This window comes from Podarcis tiliguerta (genome assembly GCF_965153285.1).
Source record: "Podarcis tiliguerta genome assembly, chromosome: 3".
Lineage (NCBI taxonomy): Eukaryota > Metazoa > Chordata > Lepidosauria > Squamata > Lacertidae > Podarcis > Podarcis tiliguerta.
In genome coordinates, this window is record NC_139536.1 from 89,971,841 (window position 1) to 89,987,301 (window position 15,461).

Sequence of the window (15,461 nt, forward strand, 5' to 3'; positions counted from 1 at the left end):
CCAGAAGCAGTTTAGTCATGCTGGCTACACGACCTGCAAAAGCTGTCTGCAAACAAATGCCGGCTCCTTCAGCATGAAAGTGGAGATGAGTGCCACACCCCATAGTCAAAGTCCACTGGGCTTAACTGTCCAGGGGTCCATTACCCTTTACCATATACATAGAGCATTAAATGAATCATAAACATAAAGCTGCTCTTCAATAGAGGGCCTTCCTGTCTGAAAGACCTGCATGGGATTCAGATAGTTTAAAGACAGATGGGTTGCAAGTGCTTCCCCTGCTTTTTTGGTTCTTACAGGGCTAGAATGTTCCTTCCTTTTCAGGACTGTTCTCCTTTCACCCTCAGCATTGACCACTGATGTATAGCAGATAGAGCTCATGACTTTTCTTGGTCAGTTATATTGAAGGTTTCTCTGTCCCTCAGTGTTAGAAACAGAGATATGAAAACTAGGAGCTAAATGGCACCTTAAACCTAGGTTATTATATATTATGTTCATTTTTCACATGGTCTAGTCCGTCCCCTGCCCACTGCCCTAATATTCCTAGGAGCGTTTCTTCTCCAGTCTTAAGAAAGCAACTGGAAGTGGGAAGGCAGAAAAAGGTCCTCTTTCCTTCCACGGCAGTTTTTAACTGAAATCTTAGATGCAGTACTGTGCCCAGAGCTCAGAAACTGCTCGCACTAATAAAATTCCCTGTCACAAGATGCACCTAGAACAATTGGAGTTTCGAACGCTGCTGCCCCTTGAAGAGAAGAAATATTTGACATTTTGTGAAGTGTGGGAGCATGTTCTGTATCCTTGACCTTAGCAAGTCACCTATTGCCTAGCATACACGTACAAGCTCTGAGAAATTATATTGGGGTTACTGAGCATCTTACATCTCCCCTACACCCCATGATCATAATTCTCTTGCCCCCCTTCCTTTTGAAAGGGACAGATCAGTGGAATCCACACATCCCTTCCCCATATCTCTCAAGGGCTGGGGAGAGGGAGGAATATCTCTTCTTCTCTCCTTCATTTGCTCATTTAAAGAAATGGGTGCAGAGGCTTTGCGCAGCCATCCCCAAGCTAGAAGAGGGAGACGGAGCACTCCGTCTCCCTCTTCTGCCTTCAGGGACAGCCTCCCTAGCCTCCGTGGGGCAGCGGCTTGCCCCGCTGCCCCCCGAGCTTATGGGGCTGGCAGTGGAGAGAAGCTTGCTTCTCCCCACCGCCAGCCTCCAAACCAGGTCGGGGAATAGCGGGATGGCAGCACTCCGCCTCCCCGCTGTCCCCCGAGCTTGTGGGGCTGCTCGATATCTGCCCGAAGCCCAGGGCGCGCTGTGCAGCGCACCCCAGGCTTCAGGATACAGGCTGCTATCCACAAGCCTGGGGAGCCTGATGGGAACTCCCGCGGAGCTCCCAAGGCTTGCGGATAGCTTCCTGAAGCCTGGAGAGCGGGAGGGGTCCATGCGCACCGACCCCTCTCGCTCTCCAGGCTTCAGCGAAAGCCTACATTTGCCCCATAGGATGCACACACATTTCCCCTTCATTTTTGGAGGGGGAAAAGTGTGTCCTATGGGGCGAAAAATACAGTATATAAGAAGAGCTTTTGGATTATTTAAGAATACTCTGGCTTTCTTTTCTCCTCCACCCCAATTTTTGTGTGTGCTTTCCTGTTTATATTAAACATGGTGCTCAGTGTATTTATTTAAAACAGAGCATCTTATTATATATACAATTGCCACTGAAGCACTTAAAGTGACAAGGGGCAAGTATCTATTCTGTGCCTTATTAGTTCTCGTACGAAAGTATGTTCTTACGTGAGCCTTTAACAACACAAAAATTGTTTTGAAAAGAAATGAGTTAGCTTTGTATATAGTGGCTTCATTATACATTTTAGGAAAAAAATGTGCATATGTGTACGGGTGTTTTTAAATTGGAGGCAAAGGATACAGTTTTTGAAATATTCATTTCAGTAGGGTTTGAATAACTGTTCTGTGTTTGGAAACCAGGTCTTCCGTCATTTACGTCCAAATGTTTGTACAGTGGTTTGGCAAACTTCGTAGGTTTGCTTTTTTTTAAAAAAAGAACTTTTTCCTGCATTCCTTTTCTACACAGTCCAGTTGGAAATATGTTTTATTCCACACATGGCAGGCTGAGATTTCTAACCATTTCATTCTGCATGTTGAGAGTGCTGAGAAACCTAACAGCTTACAAAATGGGAGGATTCAAATTGCATTTAATTATAATGGGAGGAAATGCCAAGAATGTTTAGGTATCTTTGGCACTTAATGTATTTTTTAGCTTGTAATTATCGATGATAATACAAGAATTGATTTAATTGCTATGTTTAGGGAGGTACGTCTTGGAAGGAGTGGAGTAGAGGAAATTAAATCTCATCCGTTCTTTAAGCATGACCAATGGGATTGGGATAATATTCGAGACAGTAAGTATCATTTTTAAAATATGAAAAATATGTTCTTTCTTACTTAAAAAAACTTACTTTGGGTTACTGTCGAATTTAAAATGCAGGGGTTCTAAAATGGTTTCTATGGGCATTTATATTTGTAAGTTACATTTTTCTCTAAGTGTCTAGGCTTTTACAATAGTTATATTTTTTTCAACTGCACTACTTTATTGAGTACGAATGGGTAAGAATTTCATTCTGTTTTGCTAACACCCACCACATCATGCTTGTTTAGTCAAACAACTACTCTAAATATGTAGCCTGAATTATGTTTTGGTTCAATAGAAATGTATAAATAATGGCTCTGGTTCTGCTTCCATCTGAGAAAAATGTTTCTGTGGTTGGGAAAATATTCTTGAAAATTCTTATTTGGGGTATTACTTATTTATAAACAACCAGCTTATTAAAAAACCATCAGTGCAACTGTTCATTGTGGTCCACCAAACTCCCTAGCTTGGGTCCTAAGTACGGGGAGCAGAATGAAGCTCACAAAAGAGGTTCTCTTTCTCTGCCCTTTCAAGCAGTTCCCTGCACTTCCTGAAAAGCCTTCTTGCAGCTCTGCTTTTGCAAGCTACTTCTCATCTTTGGGTAATGCCCCAGCTCATGCTGTTCAGGAGCATCCCCCAGCCTTCCAGAGAAGCTTTAGCAAAGAGGCAGTTCCCTTTCATTTGCAGTTCTCAGAAGCTAAGCTTCTGTGTTTTTGTTTCTCAAGACTTGTAAAACAGAGCTTTTCAAGACCCTGGCTCATTGCAGAAGATAGCTAGCAAATTATACCATGCAAATTGCTTTTGTGGAAGTGGGAAAAAGAATTTTGATTTAAATAACTATTTTCCATTTTTTTTTAGCTGCAGCACCAGTTGTACCTGAGCTGAGTAGTGACATAGACAGCAGCAATTTTGACGATATTGAAGACGACAAAGGGGATGTTGAAACCTTTCCAGTCCCCAAAGCCTTTGTTGGAAACCAGTTGCCTTTCATAGGATTTACTTACTTTAGAGAGAACCTGTATGTAATATACTTTTAATGATAAACATAACAATAATGCTTGCTTCTATTCATAATAGAATTGTTTAATTAGTTTTCAAAGTTAAGCATTGTACTGTGCATTTTCTAGCATCCATCAATACTGTATTCAGCACAGGCTCTTTGCAGGGTGGGTAGGGAGCAAACAGTACATGCAGAATCTGAATAATCTTAGGGTATTGCAATAAGTTTCTGCATACCAATATATTACTGCACATAAATACATTTAACTTGCATAGGTACTTGAAAAATTAGAACATTTGTATGGGTTTGAGAAAAGCACCCCATCTTTTCCGCCTTTGAGTCAATTAAAATGAAAAGGAAGAGAAGTGGTGCTGAATAAAGCTGCCTTCATTCTGAGAGCAGTCTAGTGGGGATTAAGACTTGAGAGAATTGATTAAAATGAGTTGATTGGCATAGTTGTGGAGTTTGTGAAAACTTGAGTTGTTTTCAACAGGTTGCTAAGTGACTTTTCTGAGCTCTGTAGGGAAGTTGAACCCTGCAAGAACAATGGGGCAAGGAAAAAAGAGGCAAAGAAAAATGAGGCAAGTACTCTCCTTTTTAATAAGGGCTAAACATATGTAAAGTGTTTGTTATGCATGATAAATAATACTTGCGATGTAGACTTGCTTTTCAGTAGTTAGCGTTAATTGCACACATCTGAAACTACTTGTGAGTAGTCTTGCTTTTGTGAAAAGAGCTGTTGACTAAAATACATGGTTTATGTTTTAAAGCAAGAGTTGTTAAAAAGAAAATTAAAGTAACTATTTAAAATCAAGATAGTGAAGCTTTAGAGACTGTTGGAAAATACAGACGGAAGAGGCTTGTTTTTTTAAAAAAAATTATATTGGATTTTTTTTGTTTTATTTTTACAGGACAGTGAAGAGGTAAGTACATTATTTTAAATTGTTTTTCTTTCAATAGGTAATATTTCAAAAAAAGTTATAGTTTTTTTTAGGCAGTAGCTATCATTGATTGAATGTGTGATTAATTATCCAGTCAGTTGGCTACAGATGAGAATAAATTTATTTCATATGTCCATGGTGAAGGGAGCCCCATTAGATAAGAAATGTTCTGTGAATGGCCAGTCATTTCTATTTGATTTTTTTAAAATGTGAGTGCATGAAAATAACTGTGATAGATGGTTATTTTCCCTTGCCATGGGTGTCCTGGGTGCCACTTAGCAGCCTTTGTTTGTAGACTTAAGACTATAGAGAATATGTTTACACTTACAGGGCACTTCGCAAACTTGGAGGGTGTCTACCCCCACTTCCCAGTAAGTTGGGCAGTCCAGAACTTTAACTACAGAGAAAATCCTAAAAGTGTGGACTATGATGAGCTAATTTGAATTTGCACAGTTTACCTATGGGCTGCAGTTTGTACATCTAGAATATGAAACTTCACATGTTGGAAATTGTTATGGCAACTTACAATATTTGTGAAATTTGCAATTGTTGAAGTTGGATTTTGGAATGTGCAGTGTAAGATAGGAGGGTGTGTTAAGATCACGATTATGAGGTTTCTGTAGATTTTGTTTTATTAAATGCATCACAGATAGTTGAATTTACTTTTCCCATAATGAAGAGCGGCTCTCTAGATATTCCCATGAACTACTGAGTATCTTCATAAACACAGTTTAGTTTCAGCTGTGGGTATGTCATAGTAAATAAATAACTGATGTCCAATCAAATGGCTGATGGTGCTTTCAATATTTACTTATGTGAGCTATTTTTTCAAGTTGTGTACATTTAAAGACCAGGTTTTTTTCCCTTTCAGTTTGCACAATTTCAGGAAAAAGTAAGCAAATTGGAAGATCGAATTCGTAATGAAATACAATCCAAAGATGAACTTGAGCAGAAATACAGGTAGAATCCCACCCTGTTTTATGCAGAAATATGGTCTTCAAAAATGTTAATGGGAAATCAGTTTGAAAGTATTATTTGTATAAAGAACCATAATATCAAAAAGCAGTCTGTATCTAACACATTTAATTTATCCTGGTACTTTGGTATTTCTGAGGGCTCAGTTGGCTTGCAGGGTGCAGGATTCCCATAGGGCCCAGCAGATCCCTGTTTGCGGGGGCAGGGTGAGGGCTGTGGTTGCCTTCCATATCAACAGCTAGCCATCCCTCTTGTTTCTACAAACCACCCTAATCCTTTCAATTTAACAAAAAAAAAACTAACAAAATGAATCACACCATGCAATAGTTCTTTTTGGTCTTTCCCCCACTTTGTTTTATAACACATGTTCATTTATATAGTTCTGGCTGAATGGTTGTATAAACGTATACCAAAAAGCAGCTGTTATTTTGTAGGCCTCTTGCTACCTGACCTTGCTTGGTTAGTTTTTGCATGACTACCATGTCCCATAATTTATTAATCTAGTGGCATCATTCACATATAATACTATGCCATGGTTTGTTTTAACAAATGAAATGTTCCACAGTCTACCTCCTTATGCCTTTGTCTTTGGCAAAAGACTGGAATAGGATGGTCAAACAAACCATGGTTAAGGAAAGATTTGCATGTAGCACCTAGGCACAGTTAAAAGAAACCAAGATACATAAGCTAATAAGAAGCAAAAACTTCAGTATGATTTGTTATCAATAAGCAAACCATAGTTAAACCACTGGCCAGGGCTCAGGCAATAAAACCATGGTTTAATAAATCATGGCTTAACCTTGTAAATGAAGCAGGTCAATGTGAAATTTGGAGGCACCAGGAGAATATATAATTTTGACTTTGCTGGTTGCTGTTAAGTTACATACAATCTCACTGGTGGAATACCTTTCCTATATAGAAGATTTACAGTAGCAAATGGGAAATTATTCTGTTTCTTGTCAATTATTCTGTGCTTTCCACTTAATATTTATTTTAACACTTTCCCAGAGCTATTACTAATCGTGTAGAGAAGATAATGAAGGAATTGGATGAGGAGGTAAAGTATTGTCTATTTTATATTTTTCCATTGTGTCTCTGAATGTTTTAGCCAATCTTTTACGTTAGGTGATGAAGGTATTCCATTGGACAAATTAGTGGAATTGTGCTATAGAGGTGGCAGTTGCTACCCCAACAGTATTTAGTAGAATAAAAAAGGAGATAACATTTCTCACACCCATATGCTATATTAATAAGCGGTTTAATATGTAATCAGTTTTTGTATTACATTGCAAATAGTTTCCAGAGAATATGAATAGAGTTGTGCTTTTTGTGTTCACTATATTTATATCTTACACTTCCTCTAAGGAACTTAGTGCAGCTTACATGGGGTTTTCATGCCTTACCTTTGAGGTTACTTATACTGAAAGAAGAGTGTTTTCCCTAAGGCCTTTTACGGAGCTTCATGGCTGAGTGGGAGTTTGAACTCACGTTTCCAACATATGAACCCAACAGCCTTGCCAGTACAACACACAAGTCCATTTTGGTGCTTCTCAGAGTCTGATACGCATTTTGGGGAGCTCTGAAATCACAATTCATTTGGAGTGGATGTGCATTCAACCAGTATAAATATTATCTCCAGTCTCAGAGGAGTATCCATTTATTCCTGGAGGATGTGTATTTCCACCAGCTTGCAGAAATCTATGCTTAATGTGTGGACATTGGGGAATGGGAGTAGTGAAGAAGTAATGTGACCCGCAGTGTAGCTCTTAATTTCTGGTAATCAGTTATATCTAATTCATGTATAAAGGGGCCTATACCAAACCTTAATTTGTATTCATGAGACTTGGGAATTTTGTTGCCGGTTTCAATATGATATGAATTGCATTTTAAATTTGGACTCCTTAGGGACTTTGTACTAGAGTTTTGAAGCATGGAGTTGTAACAGTAGAGTTGGGCTTTCCCAGTCCCTTTCCCCCATTTTAGCTCACTGTGCCACCTGAAGAACTATCCATGAAATGGTATGGATGTAGAGGCTACATCCATCCACAGTAGAGGCTACTGTGGATAGTTCCCTTCTGATTGCCTGAGGGGCCTTTGGATCCACACTGTAGATCCCAAACTGCATGATTGTTTTGCTGTTTGGAAATTTTGTGGTTGTTAGTGAATTTGTGTGCACATCTGCTGAACATTATGTAGCATATTTACTGTAGCCAAATGAGAAACATTTTGAGTTGTTAGAGCATTAATTAGATTTGATAGGCTCTGTGTTGTAACTTCAGAAAAGTGCCTTCATCCTTCAGCCAATTTCTAAAAAGAGAAATATTCCATTTATTCTTACCAGGTAACCTCAAGAAAAAACCTAGAATCTACCTTAAGACAGTTGGAAAGAGAGAGAGCTCTTCTCCAACACAAGAATGCAGAATATCAGCGGAAAGCAGAACATGAGGCAGATAAAAAACGTAATCTAGAAAATGATGGTATGTGAACCAGAATCTTGAAGAACCATTGCTGAACAATGTTGAACAACATTGTGTTATTGGTGCTTGGAATTTGTAAAAGGCTTTTGTGTTTAACTTACTTACTGTCTTTATTACAGTTAACAGTTTAAAGGATCAACTTGAAGATTTGAAAAAGAGGAATCAGAACTCTCAAATATCCAATGAAAAAATCATTCAACTACAAAGACAGGTAAATTACATTTCTATTTGTAAATTAAGCCCAAAATCTGAGGGATTAATTAAGAATTGTCATATTTATTTTTTAAAAAATTGATGATGAAATGCTTTGCTGCAGTAATACTGCATCTTGAACATGCTTAAAAGCTGACCGTTTATGGTTGGTGAGTTAACTCTGAAATTTCTTCATGGTTCAATAGCTGGATGAAGCCAATGCTTTGCTGCGCACGGAGTCCGACACAGCAGCCAGGCTGAGAAAAAACCAGACCGAAAGTACAAAGCAGATTCAGCAGCTGGAAGCTAATAACAGAGATTTGCAGGATAAGAACTGTGTCCTGGAGAATACTAAGCTGAGACTTGAGAAGGACTTCCTCAATCTCCAGTCAGCTCTAGAATCTGAAAGAAGAGACCGAACACATGGCTCGGAGATTATCAGTGATCTACAGGGTATGAGAACCAGTGTGCTAGAAATATTCAGTGTTGCATAACTGCCCTTGTTTTAATTCGGGTTTCATTGACATGCTCAGTAAAAATTACTATTATCCCTCCATTTAATTGATCAAGAAGTGGTAACATTTTCTCGCTAATTATTCCGACACCATCAAAGCATCTGGAAGATAGATTTTCTTGTTTAAATCACAGTTCATAAAACCTTGCATTTTAATGCCACACATGGCTAACGTTCTTTTTCTTGTTGACCTCTTCCAACATTTTTTAGGCCGAGTATCTAGTTTGGAGGAAGAAGTAAAAAATGGAAAGACTATATTAACTAAAATGGAGACAGAGAAAAGACAATTACAAGACAGATTCACAGATCTGGAAAAGGTAAACAACTCAGATATTTGAATGTTGTTTATTGATTTAATGCAGCAAATACAGTATTTGTGGCATTCTGATCTTCATAATTCCTTTTATAGCAGCAGCAATAGTAGTAATAATAGTAATAATTCATTATTTATAACCCGCCCATCAGGCTGGGTTTCCCCAGTGAGAGTGGGGCAGTGTTTTTCTGTGAATGTATCATGCCCTGTTTTCACCATATCCTGTTTAGTTTGTGACCTCTATGCTGGCTTTAAGTCTGAAGCAATTGCTAAGGACCATCTCTTGCAGCTTTTGTCTTCTAGTGGTAATAGTTGATGATAACTTTAGGTTAGGGCAGCTGTGATATATTTTATGTAAATAATTATTTGATGAAAGCTGAGAAATGGAGGGAATGGGGGATATGGAGTTTGGGATGTGTGAAGAGTGTTGAGATTGTCATGTTGCTTCTGTTCCAAGAATGTCAGCTAATCTTGCTAGCCAGTTAGCGATGCTGAAGAATCAGAAAGTTTTTATTTCAGAAGATCTTCCTCATGCTGCAACACTAGTTTCTATTGGTCTGTGATGGGGGTGGGTGATGTACAGCACTTCTAATAAACATCCTGTTTCCAAATGAATGTGTGCCATAAGGTTAGTCTTTTATTGGGCGAAGACCAAGACACAGTCAGAAATGTGAATCGAAGCTTATATTTTTCTTGTAATGACTGAACAGGCATTCCAATCAGATTGCATATTTTTGGTTTATGGCACTAGTGGGATTATAGTCAAGCAATTACATTTTTGTGTGTTTACTTAACAGGAGAAGAGCAACATGGAGATAGATATGACGTACAAGCTTAAGGTCATGCAGCAGAACTTGGAGCAGGAAGAAAATGAACATAAGGCAACTAAAGCCCGACTAGCAGACAAAAATAATAGCTATAAGTCCATTGAGGAAGCCAAATCTGAAGCCATGAAAGGTAAGCTTTTAATTTCACACACTCATAACTTCATTTATTTATTATATTCATATCACATCCTTTCTTCAAGGAAATCACAGCAGCATTTTCGCCTCACAGTAATTCTGTACTGTGGCTTAGACTGAGAGATAATTACCCAGCCAGCTTCATACTTGAGTGGAGATGGAACTGGATTTTTCCCGTATAAGTCCAATTCTCTAGCCACCATCCACAATGGCTAATCTGAATTTAAAACTTTATTAGCACAAGTTAGTTGTGTTGGCATAGTATAAACCAAGACGGTTTAGCTTCAGAACTCCTATTTGGTGATGGGGGTTTGGTCAGAGGCAGGGACAACATGGGCACTGTGGCTGTCATATTTACAGTGGAACTTCAGGTTACGTACCGGTCCTTCTTACGAATGCTTTCAGTAGTGAGCTCCGCTAACCCGGAAGTAGGTCTCCTGGTTGCGAGCGGAAGTTGCACGCCTGCGGCGCGGCAGCAGCGGGAGGCCCCATTAGCGAAAGCGTGTCTCATGTTAACAACGGTTCTGGGTTAAGAACAGACCTCCGGAACGAATTAAGTTCGTAACCAGAGGTACCACTGTACATATGTTCAGCAATCCATACGTCTTAGTGTGCAGTTCTGTGATCACATCCCTGAGAGTAGCCTCCATTGAAGCCAACGGGTTGTATTCCGTGAAATCATTGTGTGAGTGGAACAACTAACGCCTGCACAATGGAACTTCCTCTCTGGATTCCTCCAACCCTCTGGGGCAGATAGGTAGGTGTGGGTGGAGAAGCGGGAGGGAAGTTCTGTGGCACAAGCAGAAGTAATTTGCTCATGCAGTGACTTGGTCGGATTCGACCCAATGGGACTTAATTTCTGAACAGGCAATCACAGAATTTGCTGTTAAGGGTCTTACAAATTGCATAATGGTGCCTCTGAATGTGTCTGACGTTTTATATTTTGTCAACAACGACAACAACAACAAAAGGATGAGCAAGGATGGCATTAAAAATGGTTTTGACAGAATTGAGGTCAGTCGTACCCAGATAATTTAGGTCATCTTGCCACTTTTAAGACAGGCATTGAATAGCTTGGGAAAGAAAGGAAAAACTTTTTTGCATGTAAATTTTGCTAGAAATAAATCTCATGCTCTTAACAATGCTAATGAATTTATTTGATGTTTTACTGGAATGTACAGAAGTTTCCAGAACTGTCTAGTCAAAGATAAAAGATAGATAAAACTGGCGGGCAGTCATGCATCAAAAAGTCTATCTCACTTTCACAAAAGTGAATATGGGTAGACAGTAAATGAACGTCTCTTTGAGTAGGAAGCAGAAATTTGACAGTAAATTGAAGCTGAGGAGATCTGCTTATGTAACTTAAATTTCTCGTTCAAGCTGGCTGGGTAGAACTGAAAAGTGTTTGACAAATAGGCTCTTCAGAGTATTTGTTTTGTCTAATTTAAGAGGATTCCAGTTATGCTGGTCCTTCACTGTCAGCTGTATTTTCAATGTCAAGCTGTATATTAACTTTCTTACATTAAATGGCGGTGATGCGTTTGTTTCTCTTTTGCTTCACAGAAATGGAAAAGAAGCTTTCGGAAGAAAGAGTTTTAAAATTAAAAGTGGAAAACTGCTTATTAGAAGTAGAGAAGCGGTGCTCCATGTTGGATTGTGACTTGAAGCAGTCGCAACAGAAAATAAATGAGTTGCTAAAGGAAAAGGATAGATTAAGTGAGAATGTAAGTATTAAAGAGGAAATTTGCAATATATTTAAGTGTTGTTCCTGGTTAGGTCTACATAAGGCTCCCCCACCCATCAGTGGTATTTTGTACCAAGTTTCTGTTTAGCTTCTTTACCTTAGTTCTTTATCACAAACAAGTGTGAGATGAGGTATAGTAACCAAATAGCTTGCTTAAACTCAAATAATTAACATGCACCGTTATATGCCCTCACTTTGGCTCTCCTGCCCAATGAAACATTGTGCCCTGAGAAGCCATTCCTGAGGCTCAGGGAACTCCATGGAAAAGCTGGGGTAGGTGTTGTGCTGTATTGGGAGAAGACTAAAAATCAGGGCTGTGGGCAGACTTACACCTCAGTGTATGTTTAGAAGTTCCTTATCCAGTGCTTTTTTCTGGGGGCCACGGGTACGCATACCCCTAAACATTTTTTTGAATCTTTATACTTTTGTTCATTTACTGTATTTATTTTTCCCAATTTGAACTATAAAATGGTGATTTTCTTGAGTCAAAATGAGAGTACCCCTAAACATTTTTTTCGGGGGAAAAGCACTGGCCTTATCCAAACCAAGTACTGTACTGAATTGACATCTTAATCCCCTGTGTAGGTTACTTGAAATATATATGGGGCATTTATTGCAGTCTCATTTACCCCATGTAAAGATGTGTTGGTATAAACAGTGACACAAGTAAGAGTGTTCGTTGCAAGTCCCATTCACCTGTAGAATTTACTGCCGTGTGAGTGTGATTAAAATTGTAGTCTTACAGCCCCAATTGTATGCATGTTTAATCATCAGTACCACTGTGTCTAGTTGAGCTTATTTCTAGCTATGTGTGCATAGGATAGCAACCTTTTAATGATTTTTAATAATATAAGTTAGGCCTGTACAAGATGTTTTGAAAACTTTTAAGTGTGGTTGATTTTCTCAAAACTAATTTCCTTTGGTTGTGGAGAGAGTGTTAGAGGTGATACCTTCCTTCTCCGGACGTTATTACTCTGAAAAGGTTTTGAGCTATATATATTTTCTTTTTCTTCAATCTTTCGGTGTTCAATCAGTCTTAAAAAGTGATTTCCATGGTGGATGCAGAAATATCTGCTAGTGACATGTAATGAATGTTTACCTGCTCTTCAAAGTAGCTTTGGCAAGACAGACTTTGTTCCCATTTTACCTTCAAACACACTCTTAAACAAAGTGAGCACAGTGGTATTGTTACTTATATGAATATTTGTACATAAAACATACTTATGTATAAAAGGAATCCATTTGTTTTGTAGGTTGAAAACCTGACACTAAAAATAGAACAGGAAACACAAAAGCGTTCTCTGACACAAAATGACTTGAAGATGCAAACACAGAATGTCAATGCACTGAAAATGTCGGAAAAACAACTAAAGCAGGAAAACAATCATCTGTTGGAAATAAAGCTCAGCTTGGAGAAGCAAAATAATGAACTTAGAAAGTAAGCCAATTCTACAATTGGAATGTTTATTCTTACCACTTTAGATAGATAGACAGACAGACAGACAGACAGATATTTACTTCCCTTAATGTTATTTATAAGAGTATTTCTATACTACTATATGAAATATCAGGGTTGTTTAAATGCCATTAAAAAAGAAGAATTAAGCTGGTTCATAGGCCTGGTGGCTTAAAAATGCATTCAGGAGATGCCTGAACTGCAGAAGCAATGATGGCTGCCAACTTCTGGTTGAGACCAGTCAGACCTCTGAAACACGGGAAGCAACCAACAGTCATCCTCTTGATGATCTTAGTGATCTGTTCCATTGTAGTTGCTGAGGATTCACAACTTTCATCAACATGGCTAAACTGGAGAGTTTGGGGCCACACATAACATGATCAATTGTGTAACAAAGACTTGATTCTAAACTGACAAAGGGCTGGTAAAGAATTGAGGATACAATGAGGCAGGTAATCTTGTTGTTCTTCAGGTCACCCTGAAAGATTAAGAAGTACCAGAACATGCATTAGTATTCAGATTTTCCCCATTTCATTTATTCTCCATTTTGAATGTACATGCAGCAGCTTAGTTGCTGCAGAAACCACTTCAGTATGGAGATCTTACCTTGTCAAATCAGTTGTCAGCAGTGGCCACACTGCTGTGGGTGCATATGAATGGGGCATAATCTCCCTGCTACATTGTTTATGAAATAGAGCCAGGTCCTTGTGGGAGAGTATTTATAATAATAAAACTCAACTCCCACTCTAGTGGTACTTCTAAACCTGCTGCGCTGCACCATTCAGTCTTGCATACAGTCATACCTCGGGTTAAAGACGCTTCAGGTTAAATCTTTTCAGGTTGCGTCCCGCAGCAACCAGGAAGTAACGGAACGGGTTACTTCCGGGTTTCGCTGCTCGCGCATGCGCAGACGCTCTAAATGACGTCACATACATGCACAGAATGGCGAATCGCGACCTTCTCACGTGCAGATGCGGGTTGTGTTCTGCTCAGGTTGCGAACAGGGCTCCGGAACGGATCCCATTCGCATCCAGAGGTACCACTTTATCTCTCCCCTTTAATTTAATCACCTGGTTACTGTGGGGTAAAGGTGTAGTACAAAGCCACTTCAGATACAGATATTTAATAAAGGTATTTAAGTTTATTACAATATCATTAAAGGCACAGGCTTATCAGATTACTTTAAAATAGTACTGTATCTTTAAATGAGTACATGTTCTATTCACTTGTTATTGTTACTTTAAATACTAACAACTTATATTCTGCTGATCTGCCAGCAAGAGGGTGGCCACAAACAAATAAGGCACTGAATCCTTCCTTCTCTTGTGACAATGGCAGGGCCTTCCAAGAGGCAGAAATGCATCTCGCTTGTGTTTGAGAGTTGTACTCCCAATGTACAGCTCAGAACTTGCTAGCCTTCAGTGTACAAGAATTCTAATAAGCTAATTCTGTACATAGTCTTCCATTAAAATCTTCCTGTTAACAGTTTTAGGAAGTTATGTTGGGGGAGTAAATATATGGACACCTTGCCTTAAACATTTTGTCCATTCTAAAGGAAAATTAATTTATTTTTAATTATAAATTTTCTAATGTTCTGGAAAAGATGAAAGGCTTCAGAAAGAAATGATGGTAGGCCTGATTACCATAGTGACAGGTGAGCTGCTGTGAACTCTTCACCTTTTCATAGTGAGCTCATTCTTGAGAGAAGGATATTTGCTACAGGGTTTGTGCTCTAGTCCCTCCTGCTTCTCCCTGCCAGCTTCTTCCTGCTTCTAGGTATTTTTATTAGCGAGTGAGATAATTGTAGAAAAGCGCTGCTAGGCAAATTTAGGATGGCCTCCAACCTGAGGTGGAGTGTGCACTAGTGCCAGGGAATTTTGATGCCCTTTGGAGCAATTTTGGATACACTGTATCCAAGGTACACACAAGCTTTCTACTGGCTTGTATTATATATACAGTGGTACCTTGGGTTAAGAACTTAACTTGTTCTGGAGGTCTGTTCTTAACCTGAAACTGTTATTAACCTGAAGAAAACTAAATCAACTTTCAGTAGACAAGACAGAAAGCTTCTCACATCAGATACGTTGTAGTGCACATTACAGAATGATCATTAAAGCTGAATTCAAATAAACAGGATTTCTTAACAGTTCTCTTCTGCCCTGCTGTCATTATGGACTACAAGGAAAGGTGAACAGTCTGGCAGTAGAAAATCCAATTTAATCATGTGTGCGAGCACCGTTAATCAGAAGAACCATATTATTTTAAAAATAAGTACATGTTATTCTAACAGGGAACGTCAAGATGCGGATGCACAGATGAAAGAGCTTCAGGATCAACTTGAAGCAGAGCAATATTTTTCGGTATGTACTGCATTGCCATTGTTATTATTCCATTCATTAAGTGTAGCATAGGCATTTTTCTAGGGGTTTGTAGCCATCTCACTGAGGTGTAAATATC

At 38.9% G+C, this 15,461-nt stretch overlaps 1 protein-coding gene across 16 annotated transcripts in view; it reads left to right on the forward strand.

Moving 5' to 3' along the window:
- The window catches only part of ROCK2 (Rho associated coiled-coil containing protein kinase 2), a 75,675-nt gene that overhangs the window by 42,797 nt on the left and 17,417 nt on the right, over positions 1-15,461 (forward strand). For 9 of the 16 annotated variants that reach the window (XM_083431413.1, XM_083431420.1, XM_083431410.1 and 6 more), the window contains 14 exons: positions 2,331-2,422; positions 3,289-3,448; positions 3,924-4,011; positions 4,342-4,353; positions 5,243-5,331; positions 6,355-6,403; positions 7,688-7,823; positions 7,943-8,034; positions 8,222-8,468; positions 8,740-8,846; positions 9,640-9,799; positions 11,368-11,528; positions 12,802-12,986; positions 15,295-15,364. In XM_083431413.1, coding sequence (XP_083287539.1) covers positions 2,331-2,422; positions 3,289-3,448; positions 3,924-4,011; positions 4,342-4,353; positions 5,243-5,331; positions 6,355-6,403; positions 7,688-7,823; positions 7,943-8,034; positions 8,222-8,468; positions 8,740-8,846; positions 9,640-9,799; positions 11,368-11,528; positions 12,802-12,986; positions 15,295-15,364 — 1,648 coding nt within the window. The remainder of the gene's footprint in view (positions 1-2,330; positions 2,423-3,288; positions 3,449-3,923; positions 4,012-4,341; positions 4,354-5,242; positions 5,332-6,354; positions 6,404-7,687; positions 7,824-7,942; positions 8,035-8,221; positions 8,469-8,739; positions 8,847-9,639; positions 9,800-11,367; positions 11,529-12,801; positions 12,987-15,294; positions 15,365-15,461) is intronic. The other 7 variants (XM_083431419.1, XM_083431414.1, XM_083431421.1 and 4 more) reach the window with 1 other exon arrangement.